Source organism: Staurois parvus, unplaced genomic scaffold, assembly GCF_062004578.1.
Source record: "Staurois parvus isolate SC_StPar_1 unplaced genomic scaffold, SC_StPar_1.0 ptg000244l, whole genome shotgun sequence".
NCBI classification, from domain to species: Eukaryota; Metazoa; Chordata; class Amphibia; order Anura; family Ranidae; genus Staurois; species Staurois parvus.
The window spans coordinates 1,453,700-1,466,281 of record NW_028318040.1 but is presented as its reverse complement, the minus strand read 5'-3'; the positions used below and the strand labels follow the sequence as shown (position 1 = coordinate 1,466,281).

The 12,582-nt window shown below is 40.1% G+C and overlaps 1 protein-coding gene across 1 annotated transcript in view; it reads right to left on the bottom strand.

Moving 5' to 3' along the window:
- Window positions 1-12,582, bottom strand: part of TBCK (TBC1 domain containing kinase) — a 367,627-nt gene that overhangs the window by 226,722 nt on the left and 128,323 nt on the right. Inside the window, exons 19-20 of the mRNA XM_089680503.1 lie at window positions 7,003-7,086; window positions 92-177 (exon numbers count right to left, since the gene is read on the bottom strand). Of these exons, the coding sequence (XP_089536629.1) occupies window positions 92-177; window positions 7,003-7,086 (170 nt within the window). The remainder of the gene's footprint in view (window positions 1-91; window positions 178-7,002; window positions 7,087-12,582) is intronic.

The window sequence follows — 12,582 nt, the reverse complement described above, 5'->3', positions numbered from 1 at the left end:
TTTTTTCACATTTCTTTGGAGTCAGTATGCTTTTGAATTTATCATTTGGCCCAGTTAGTTAATGTACAGCTGAAGGACTTTGGGTACTTACATCTGGTATAAAGCCAATCTCATTGAGATGATTGCTCAGCTCCGGGTCATGAAATGCTATCATTTGGGAAAACACCGTCAGGTACTCTAAAATAACAAAGTTACTGGAAAGTGAATCAAACAGCAAACATTCTTAAACACAAAAGATACATTTTCAGTTTAAAAATATGTTAAAGGTACATTTTTATACAAATCTAAAAAAGGTTTGACCAATCACAATAAACCTGAATGAGTCTCCAGTTGCAATATATGAATTTTGATCAAGATCTTCAAACTGCACAGAAGCTGCCAAGTAAATCACGTAACATCATTTTCAATGGTACAGTTTCCATCTAAGTTTTTTGTGAGTTGATGGTCAGCAAAATTTGGCAGCAATATTCACCTATTTTGACCAAATTCATCCATTTTTTAATTGAATGTATCTAAGTGCATAATCACAAAATATATATTTTTGCATACGCCACTGTTTTCAGGGATCTGGTCACATGGCATAGAAACAAAGATGTGCACTGTACCATGTAAAATAAAACATGCAATAGCAACAATTCAAAAACAAGCACCTTAGCAGAGATTATCTCTTACAGATACCAATAGACATAACACCAACCTAACAAGCAAAGTGGATTTGTTTCCTGCTGCAGTTAAATTCAATGTTGTTTTTATTTTGCTGATAAAAATTAGACCATTAAAGCTATAATTGTTTTGGTAATGAAAAGCAAAAAAAAATCCTTCTACAGTTCTATAGACCACTACACAACACATGCCATCAGGATACATATTCAGCTCTACACAGAAATACAGGTATAGCTGAAAATAGAGTGCATCTTTTACATTGTTAACAGACATGTGCTCCAATCTGGAAGTCTGCAAAACATGACCTATTAGCATTAACATAAGTTGCCTCTTAAGAGTCCTTAAAGAGTCCTTAAATATGGACACTGTACAATTGAAGGTTGACATTTCGAAAAGGAAGGGGTTGAAGAGTTCCCAGGAAAGTGCCCTGGAAAGTTAAATTTAAGACTTATTTTTTTCATTAATGTATGTTGCATGTAGGTAGTGCTTTGAAAATGAGCCATACAGCTGTGCTCAAAAGTTTGCATACCCTTGGAGAATTTGTAATATACGGTACAGTATGTACTATTTTTAAAGAGAACATGAGCGAACAGGCAAAACACAGTTCTTTTATTTCTTATGCAATTCATATTCAACTGTAGGTCATAACAGAATAGCACAATCATAAAACAAAACATGGCAATAGGTAAACAAATGAAATGACCCCTGTTCAAAAGTCTGCATACCCCTAGTTCCTAATACTGTGTATCACACCCTTTAGCATCAATGACAACATGCAGTCTTTTGTAATAGTTGTCTGAGGCCCTGAATGTGGTATAGCTGCCCATTCGTCGTGGCAAAATGCCTCCAGGTCATGCAAAGTCTTTGGTTGTCTTGCATTAACCGCATGTTTGAGATCTCACCAGAGGTGCGTCAAGGTGTTATCGGACATATTGTAACCATGATTTTCGATAGCATTGGTGCAGTAAAGGCTTTTTTCTGGCAACTTGACTATGAAGCTCATTTTTGTTTGAATATCATTGTACTGTGCCCCTTGAAACAATTACACCGTCTTTTTCCAGAGCAGCCTGTATTTCTCCTGAGGTTACCTGTGGGTTTTTCTTTGTATCCAGAACAATTCTTCTGGCAGTTGTGGTTGCAATCTTTCTGTGTACTTTACCTTGGCTTGGTATCAAGAGATCCCCAAATTTTACACTTCTTAATAAGTGATTGAACAGTGCTGAGTGGCATATTTAAGGCTTTGGATATCTTTTTATATCCTTTTTCAGCTTTATAAAATTCCATCACCTTGTTACGCAGGTCTTTTGAAAGTTATTTTCTGCTTCCTATGGATCAGTATCTAGCCTGCTCAGTGCATCCACATGAGAGCTAGCAAACTAATTGACTATTTATACACAAGCACTTACTACAATCAATGTAAAAAGCCACAGATATAGGTAATTACCTTTAATTGCCATTTTACCTGTGTGTGTCACTGTATCTGTACCAAGCCCAAACATTCCAGGGTATGTAAACTTTTGATTTAGGGCCATTTGGGTGATTTCTGTTATTGTTACAATTTAAAAAGGAGCCAAACAACTATGTGATAATTAAATGGCTATCCTTATATAAAACAGTTTTTGGCATGATCAATCATAATTTCAATATCAATGCCAAAATCTCGTTATTTCTGCCAGGGTATGCAAACTTTTGAGCACAACTGTACATCTGTACAACTGTAATAATACGCGTGGGGAGGAACAAGGTTACGTTAAGACCAGAGGACTGGAAGTGTGGCCAGAGAGCTGTATGTCCTGAGTACAACATTATTTTAATGTGGTTTTTAACATACGGTATTTGAAATGTGAATGCAATTTTAATAAATCTACTGGTTTTAAATACTACACAATGGTGGCATCTGTTTGCTCTAAGATAACCCTGCATGGATACAGGGAAATGCAGAGGAAGATTTAATCGTGTAGTGACCCTGCAAATCTGAGTGGCCTGGAGAGAGACCTAGCAGATCTGAGGAGGCATTTTATTATCCACAGTGGGGACAATGCTCTTTTGACCTATATTGGTTTATGGGTCAAGGAACCAAGGTGACAGCACACCTATAGTCACATTGGTAGTACTCATAGTGTGAAGAATTCCCGCTGCAGCACTGGGATTGTGGGATAAGTTCACTTCTGTGGATTTTTTAGAGACGCTTGAAACCACATTTGCATGTACTGTGAAGAAGAACTTTGGCTTTTTGATGGTATTTGATTCAGATGGGCCTATATTTATATGCACTATACCCTTTATTATATATGTTAAGTATAGGTATTGTATGAGGGAATTATTATTATTTTTTTTGTTTACTCCTACAAGCAGCAGTGTAACACATAGCTTATTTGGATAATATTCAGATAAGGTGGAAAACACACTTTAGTGATGTGAATCGTTCACACAAATAATGTGTGAAAGAGTGATATTATTTTGCATTTCATTGTTTGGTTTATTTGACACTATCAGCAGGGCAACACAAGGCACAATTGCTGTTTACTATGTCAGTGGTGAACACATGTTAGTGATTGCAGCCGCTGAATAAAGGAGGATGATCCTGTTAGACAACAACTTGATAATATATAAAAGGAAAAAAAGATGTATCCAAAAATCTCAGTGATGGTGGCATGCCCAATATTTATCATACTACAGAACCAGCCTATGATACTAGATATCTAGAAAGAAAAAACATACAGGCTTGTTGTTTAAGGCAATGCAAAAGCCAGTGGTCAGGATCAAAGTAAACTACACAACAAAATTAGATTTCACCTCTAATTAGTTTCTAGTACTAGAAACAATGGAAATTGATTTCTTATGCTGGCTTTTAATGGATACTTCAATTTGCACATTGCCCTGCTTAAAAGGAAATTCTAAACTGCTACACAAAACTGCACATAACATGTATGTCACAATTCCACACAGATATGTGCCATCTCAAGGGCCTTTACCCAAGAAGAACCATTACAACATGTGCAAATCTATGTATCTGCTCCGCACCTATTTTATACACAAAACAGATTTGTTAATTTAAATTTATGATAATTGGTTCTTCCTAGTCAACTCTATCGGAGAAGTATTAATAACATATACTCAGGGCATGCCATGCCTCTTCGGAAACACAATGATAACTGTCTGCACATTCGTTTACAGTCAGTCAACGGTGAAAAGTTATTCTGGAACGTAGTTTAATGACTCCAAGTTTAGCTGCCAAATGCCTAACTAAGAATGAATGTAAAAAGGCAGATTGGACAGGAAGATAGTGGATAAGTATTCCCTGTTATTTCAGCCTCATTAAAAGCTGAATAGCGAGCAAGCAGCTTACCACAGTTAAAACACGTTTATGAGAAAGGTATTTGTAATTCTGTTCAGCTAGTATTCTGATCCAGGTATTCCTGGCAGATAGCTCAGATAGGTCCTTAATCCCCACTCCAGCATTGGTTCAGCTTGATAAAAAAACTTGTGCCCAGTCAGCTGACACAATAGTAAAGCCAATTTGAAATCACATACCTTTTTCTCTTTATAACATTGTAAACTTTAACATGTTTAACTTAGGTTCACCTGTCATTGCCCCCAAGGGGTCACTAAAACCTTTGTGAGCAAATCAAAATTTTGAAGTTTGGTAATGCACCAGTTTACCTAACAATACATTTTAACGGCTTTGTATACCTATAGGATTTACATTTTTGCTCATAAGGGACCCTTAATTTTGTAATATATTTTTAAGCACACCTTTCAAAATGTTTTATGATAAGCAAAGAAATGGACAAAAATTAAAAATGCAATTTACCAGTTCTCTATGACCATCATTGGTAAGTCATGGTGATCTCATGATTGGTAACCACTCTAAATGGTTACTGATCACAGTGCCTAGTTCCCCAGCAGTACCATGCAACATACAACTGGGTGTCAAAGTGAACTCTTGAGAGTGCTACAGATTTGGAAAAAGCACCTTTTTTAATGCCATCCCAACAACAGAAATTTTCAGGAGAATGTTAACGCACATGGGGGACAAGAATGGATTAAAATGCATGTAAAGCCAAAGCAATTACTTGGAAGGGTGTTACCCATTTTTTATTGCTGCCTGTGGGAAACAAAAAGTGATGGGAGATCTAACATTTTTAAGTTGTCAGAGAAAAAAGAGGTGAAGGTAAATGATTGAATGAAGAAACTTTTCCCCTCCTCAAGGAGCCACAGGTGGCTCGTACAGCTGGCTATAGAAGTAAATGGCTGTACGCACTTGTACTTGTATATGCCAATGCTTTTTTGCTGCCATTTTACACTTGTGCATTTTTTCAGCCTCTCACAGTCTGTGCTGTCTAAAAGAAGATTTCCCACAAATTAAAAAAAGTCACAAGCACTCTCACCAACACTTGCAGTGCTAATGGAGAAAGGGAACATGTTTGCCCAAGTCTGTTACATAATAGAGTGATCTGGGCAGCATGGTCAAACGCCGATACCTGCAGGCATATTTAGGCACACTGCACAACTGTTTTTACAGGAGAGCAGAGGTAAAACTATGAAAATGGGGGTTGTTCGTACAACTTAATATCTATTTCAGTGAATTCAGTTGCATTTTAAGAAGTAACAGCATATTGGTGAGTTCATCCCTCTTCAAAACTGAAACTACATGCTAACAGATTGCAAACAACATCTGAAATTCACATACTGGGTGTATTTACTAAAGGCAAATAGACTGTACCTTTGCAAGTGCAGTTGCACTCATTTTTCCTAGAGCTTAGTGAATGTGGTAAAACTCTGCTGATTTCCACTATCAAATCATGTGCAAGCAAAAATGTTTTTTTTATTCTACCTCATTGGGTATACTTTACAAACTGAAGCTGTTCCACATTACATTTACTAAGGAAAATGAGTGCAACTGCACTTGCAAAAGTGCACAGTCTATTTGCCTTTAGTAAATCAACCCCAATAGGATTTGTATTATTGTTCAGTTTATATGAAGATTAATTTATCTCTGCCAAACTGCATAGTAATGCAGGTGATACCCCTGCTCTCTGGTTCAGCTCTTCAGCTCCCTATGTCACCTGTGTCCTGGAGCCTCCTTTCTATTCACTAGGCAATGAACAAGCATAATTACCTTTGTCCAACAAGTTGGGAGCCTATATGATACAATAGGAAAGGTGATCCTCCTCACTGTGAAGAATGGCAGAAGTACTGTATGTGGGTAACAGGACTGGCTGAACAGAACTGCAAATTTTTAAGGAGGTAAACATATGCACTGTATTTCAACTATAAATTTAGTTGCTTGCTTTCCACTTTAGAGAAACTGTTAAAAAATATGCAATGTAGGTTCAGAATTGTAATGAAAGCACTACCACTCTAAGGATGCTTACTTTGCCAGCATGTGAAGAGTGAATCAGGAGAAGGTGAGCACTCAAACTTCTCTTCTCTCTGCCCATAATGCATTGACTTTAGTAGGAAAACATCTAATACAGAAAGGCAACAAGGGAGGAGCAAGACAAGGCTTGTTGAAGAACCTTTACTACAGCAATCTACACAGTGGGCTGCAAAGGTCCAGCATGGTCTTAAGGTGGTTCTAAAGCCTCGTTGTTTTTTACCTTGATGCATCCCCTGCGAGGTAAAAATAACACCCCACTAATCATTTCCCTTTCCCCCTTCTATAAACACATACCTGATCTTGTCATCGATCCAGCGCTATGCCCGGCTGCAGTCTTCTCTCCCCTCTTTCCTTCCTCTCACGGGGACTTAAGCAGCAGAAGGAGCCATTGGCTCCAGCTGTTATCAGTCAAGTTCTGTGAGCAGAAAGGGGGGTGGGGGGGGTTTGGCCAAGCCTCACTGTGTGTGTCTATATATGCAAACAGTACGGCTTGGGATTGAGCATGCAGCTACAATAGGAAGTGGCTTCCTTTAGAGGCAGACCGAGAAAAGGAGGAGCCTGGAGCGCCAGTGGGGGACCCTAGAAGAGAAGGATCAGGGCTGCTCTGTGCAAAACCATTGCACAGGGCAGGTAAGTAGGACATGTTTACTATTTTAAGAGAAAAAACATGGCGTATTTTACAATCACTTTAAAAGCGTCCTCTATCTTTGCCTAATTTCTCCACCCTAATCTTATATATACATAAGCAGGTGTTGTGTAATCACAGTGGTTAGGAAAAAATCATAACTAACATTATACCCATTAATATAAAACAAAAAAGAAAGCATAACAAGATTAAGACGTAATAAAAATTTAACAGCTACTGATTTATATAACAAGAAATGTATCAAATCTAAATTTATTTATCTTTGAATATAATGTTCACAGATAGTATCTTCAAAATGTTATATGCTTACCTTGGATAACATGTGAATTATCTTTCAGGAAGAAGTTATATAGATATTTTGGTATGAAAGCACACATGCAGGCATATGCCAAAGCTAAAAGAAAACAAAATAAAATCATATATCATTTTATTGTCTCAATAACATGAACTATAAGCCGCTGTATTAATGTAAAAGAGTAAAGCTGAAGTTTGGCTATAGCAATTTTTATGTACAGTAGTTACATTGGTCCAGCTTGGACCAGGGTAAGTTTGTATACCTGTGGGATCCCCGTGGAAGTTGGAAATAACTTTAGTAGGCGCTGCTACTCTAGTGATCTCCACTAGCTGTTTAGTTGTCTTTAGAACAGAAATAGAGGGAAAGTCTTCCAACGGGGGTATATCATATTCCTCTCACTTCCTGTTGTGTCTACAGGACAGGAAATGAAGGAAAGTCTCTCTATCGGGACTTGGATGGCAAAAAGACAAGCTTTAAATGGCTTTTGGTTGTTCCATACTTTATCCAAAAAGTTTACTTTAGATAAACTTCAAGCAGCATCTCTATTGTACAGCGCTGAGCAAACCCTTTTGGCGCTATATAAACTCGATGTAATAATAATGTAATAATCTTCAGCTGCACTGGTCATACTATCTTAAAGTGTTACTGAACCCAGGACCCTGCATTCTCTCTATCTGGTTTCTCATAGTACACAACACATGGAAATGCAATTATTTTAGTAAATATAAACTGCTAAATACCTTTTATCAGCAGTTAGAGCAGTCTTGTGACTTCTATCAGTATCCAGCTGAGCACGTTAAAACTTGTAGGAGGAGTGTTCTCTCTGCTCAAGGAGGATGCAAAACCCCTGACCACTGTCTGGACAGTTCTGATTGGCTCTGTGCTGATCACATGCACTCTCCCAAGAAAAAAAAAAACCTTTCTAGTAATTCACACCAAACTGAACATGTACAGAGTGTCTCCACATGATATGTCTTATCAGGAGATAAGAGGGGGACACTGGAAGAAGGGGAGGATCAGAGAAGTCAGTAAACAGCATTTTAGCATACCCAGTGGAACCCCTTAGGTTCCACTGGGTATGACAAGCATTCTTTTCTGCATATACAGACTGATTTTACTGTTGTGGGTTTATTTACACTAAGTTTCTTCCTATGATTTATTTAGTAGAAAAATTATATTTTTAAAAATATTTTTTATATTATGGGTCAAAAACAGTTTTTTAAGAATTCCACCCCCAGAGCACTGCTTATTAGTCAGCCAGAATTTGTTGACAACCTCATAGAAGTCTGTGGAGAATTTCTTTACAACCAGTTGGATGTATTGGGTGAACTGAGAGTCGAAACCTGTCAACTCCGAGACTTTATACTGTACCTGAAGATCTCTGATTTGGAGGCATAAAGGTGATTGTAGTGCACATCATCATTTCACTTACCTGACCCACAATCTAGGGATATTTTCTCTAAGTAATTTGTTTTTAATAATGGTGTTCCAAGAAAGAAACTGATAGTCTAACACTGCTAATCTCTAATTTGGAAAATTGGGTTCGCCTGCTAATCCAATGGCTTTCCTACTTTATGAGGCACTGATGTGGAATAGAAATGCAGATCAGGAGTTCTGACTTCAGCTGCTGCATGCCTGTTCCAGGTCAGTAAAGGTTTACTTTAAAGCTTAGCATGACATTTCTGACAAAAAAATATTATTGTGAGGTAGGGCATTGCAATACACCTTTAAGGTTCCATGCACACTAGTGTTTATTTAAGCTTCTAGGAGCTGTTTTTAGCATTTTCTTTCTGCTCCTAGAAGCTAAATAGTGTTATCCTATGTGTTCATGCACACTACTTTAGGTTATTAGCATTTTTTGAGCTTCAGCATCCAGGAGCATAAAAAAAATATTTTTGTAGCGTTTTTTTGAGTGTTTTTCCAGCGGAAAGAAACGCTAAACACTCTTAAACAGCTCCTAACAGTTTTTTCTGCATGTCCTGTAAAAACGCTAAAAAAACGCTAAAGCTTCTAAATGCTCCTTAAACGCTACTACCAGCGTTCATTATCTAGCATTTATTGAGCTTAAAAAAAAACGCTAGTGTGCATGAAGCCTTAGAAGAACTTTGTCTTTTTGGCTTATGTTTTTAGATACTCTTGATGTTTTCATCTTGCTCATAAGAACTAACACCTCATAGGAGCTATATATACAGCACATGTGGCTTTTTTTTTTTTTATAACAAATATGTCTTACTAGTAACTAGTGAAAGTTTAATCTAAGCATTGGCCAGCACACACACAACTCAACAAAAACAGATCTAGTGTCTCTGAAATTGTGTTGTAGGCATTGGCCAGAAATGCATGAAAACAGCTTAGAAAGAACGGATCTATAAACTTAAAAACATGGCTAGCAAAAGTATGTTGTGTGCATTGACAAGCGATATATTTGCAAAGCTCAGCAGCAAGAACAGATCTAGCAATTCTGAAAGTGTGTTCTAAGGATTAGCCAGCAACGCATGCCCAAGCTCAGCAAGAACAGATCTCGCAAATCTGGAAATGTGTCCTAAAGCTGGCCAAACACTAGCAGAATTTTGTTTGAAACTTAAGAAAGTTTAGTGTTAGTGAGGTGAAAGCAATGTTTACTGACTGTAGTTCAGGAAAGTCCATTCACACCAAAGTTGAATGTTATTTATTTATTTATTTATCGAGTTTATATAGCGCCAAAGGGTTTGCTCAGCGCTGTACAATAGAGGGGGGACAATACATGAAACAGTACAGTAACATCAAACAGCACACAAGGGGTAAGAGGGCCCTACTCTTTCGAGCTTACAATCTAGGAGGGAGGGGGTAGAGGTACAGGAGGAAATGGCTGTGGGGGATGGAGTGGAAGGAGGAGGGAAGGGCAGCGGCTGTTAGGTGAGGGTGGGGTAGGCTTCCCTGAAGAGGTGGGTTTTCAGGGAGCGCCTGAAGGTGAGGAGGGAAGGTGACAGTCTGATGGGTTGGGGTAGTGAGTTCCAGAGGATGGGGGAGGACCTGGAGAAGTCTCGCAGTCGTGCGTGGGAGGAGGAGACCAGGGAGCAAGATAGAAGGAGGTCCTGTGAAGAGCGAAGAGTACGGGTAGGGTGGTATCTGGGAATCAGGTCGGTGAGGTAGTTAGGGGCAGTGTTGTGAATGGCTTTATAGGTCAGAGTGAGCAGTTTGAATTTAATGCGTTGGGCAATGGGGAGCCAGTGGAGGGAGAGGCAGAGGGGGGTGGCAGAGGTGGAGCGGCTGGTGAGGTGGATGAGTCTGGCAGCTGAGTTCAGGATGGTCTGAAGCGGGGTGAGTTTGCACTGGGGTAGGCCGGTGAGGAGGGAGTTGCAGTAGTCAAGGCGTGAGATAATCAGGGAGTGAACGAGTAGTTTAGTGGTGTCTGGGGTAAGGAAGGAGCGTATCTTGGAGATGTTCCGGAGGTGGAGCCTGCATGAGTTTGTGAGAGATTTGATATGAGGTTGAAAGGAAAGGTTTGAGTCCAGAATGACGCCAAGGACCTTGGCTTGCGGGGCGGGATTGATGGAATGTTAAAAACATATGTTTTTGAAGCACTTTTTAACCACCTTCCACCCGCCATATAGTACAATGATGGGCGCAAGGTGGTTCTCTCATTCTGATAGGACGTCATATGACGTCCTTCCATTCTCACCACGCATGCGCAGCTCAGGGAGCACGCAGCGCAGCGATCACCGGTGCGCTGTGTCCGAGGGAAGATGTCGGCTCGGTCATGTGATCAGATGTGTCCAATCACAGTTGATCACATGTAAACACGGAAATGCCGGTTATCAGCATTTCTCTCCTCTTGAGCTGTCACGCTGACAGCTCGAGAGGAAAGGAGAGCCAGTAATTGGCTTTCCACGGAGGGGACATGTACTCTGATCATCAGGGCACTGATAATCAGTGTGCCCTGATGATCAATGTGGCCCCAGAAGTGCCACCTGTCAGTGTCCATCAATGCCACGTGCCAGTGCCCATCAGTGCCACATCAATGCCACATATCAGTGCATACCAGTGCACATCAATGCCACATATCAGTGCCCATCTGAGCTGCCTTTCAATGTCACCCATCAGTGCTAGTCAGTGCCACCTATCAGTGCTGCCAATCAGTACCACCTATCAGTGCCAGTCAGTGTCGCCTATCAGTGTGCATCAGTGCCGCCTATCAGTGCCAGTCAGTGCCACATATCAGTGTTAGTCGGTGCCGCCTAACAGTGCCAGTCAGTGCTGCCGAACAGTGCCAGTCAGTGCCACCTATCAGTGCTATATATCAGTGTCATGTATCAGTGCCGCCTGTCAATGCCCATCAGTGCAACCTACCAGTGCCTTCTCATCAGTGCCCATCAGTGCCACCTATCAGTGTCCATCAGTGCAGCCTATCAGTGCCCATCACTGCAGCCTCATTAGCGCACATCAGTGAAGGAGAAAAATCACCTATTTACAAAATTGTATAACAAAAACTAAGAAAAAACTTTTTTTTTTCAAAATTTTCAGTGGTTTTTGGTTTGTTTAAGAAAAAATAAAAATCCCAGAGGTGATTAAATACCACCAAAAGAAAGCTCTATATGTCTCAAAAAAAATGATAAAAAATGATAAAAAAAATGATTTCATATGGGTACAGTGTTGCATGACCGCGCAATTGTCATTCAAAGTGTGACAGCGCTGAGAGCTGGAAATTGGCCTGGGCAGGAAGGGGGTATAAGTGCCCTGTAGGCAAGCGGTTAAAGACATTCATTGTGTCATGAAATGTTTTGACAGGAAATTTCATACGAATGTTCATTCAAAAATCTACTATTGTATGGCCAGCTTAAGCAATGCACACAAACAGCTCAACAAGAACAGATCCATTAACTCCAAAAGTGTGTCTGAACACTGGCCAGCAAAAGTATGTTTTAAAAAGGAGTTCTAGTCACATTGTAAAAAAATAAAAGTCAGCAACTACAAAAATTGTAGCTGCTGACTTTCAAAAACCAGCCACTCACCTGTCCCTCGATCCTGCAGTGTCCTCCCCGCAGCCCGTTTCACCAGCCATCTGGTGTTCCCTGCGCCAGCACATTCAGTGTGGGCACCTGGCTGTGACAGCTTGTGGCATCACAGCTGGGTGCCAACTGCACATGCACGAGTAGTGCTGCACTTTCTGAATGGTCCCATAGTCTTCTGGGACCTGTCACGTGTCCCAGAAGACTACAGGGAGTAGGACAACTTCCGCTTTCGATCGCCTAGGCAAACGCAGCAGAAGTGGGGGCGGTACCCACTCCTCCCCCGCTCCCCAAAGGTGCCAATCCTTAATGGGGAGTAGGGGACCAGACTTTAAAGTGGAACTTCCCGTTTTGGGTGGAGCTCCGCTTTAAGTACTGACCAGGAATGTATGTAAACAACTCAGCAAAAACAGATCTAGCAAAACTGAACGTGTGTTCTAAGCATTACAACTCAAATACTTTAGGCCTATATTTTACACGGGATCTTCTGTTAGTTTTGCCAGCAAAAGCCTTCATTTCATGCAGAAAATACGCATAAGTCTCAGCGAATGAAGCCTTGCTTGTCAGGCACTTTCACAGCATGTACAATCAAAAGGCAAAAAAGAAA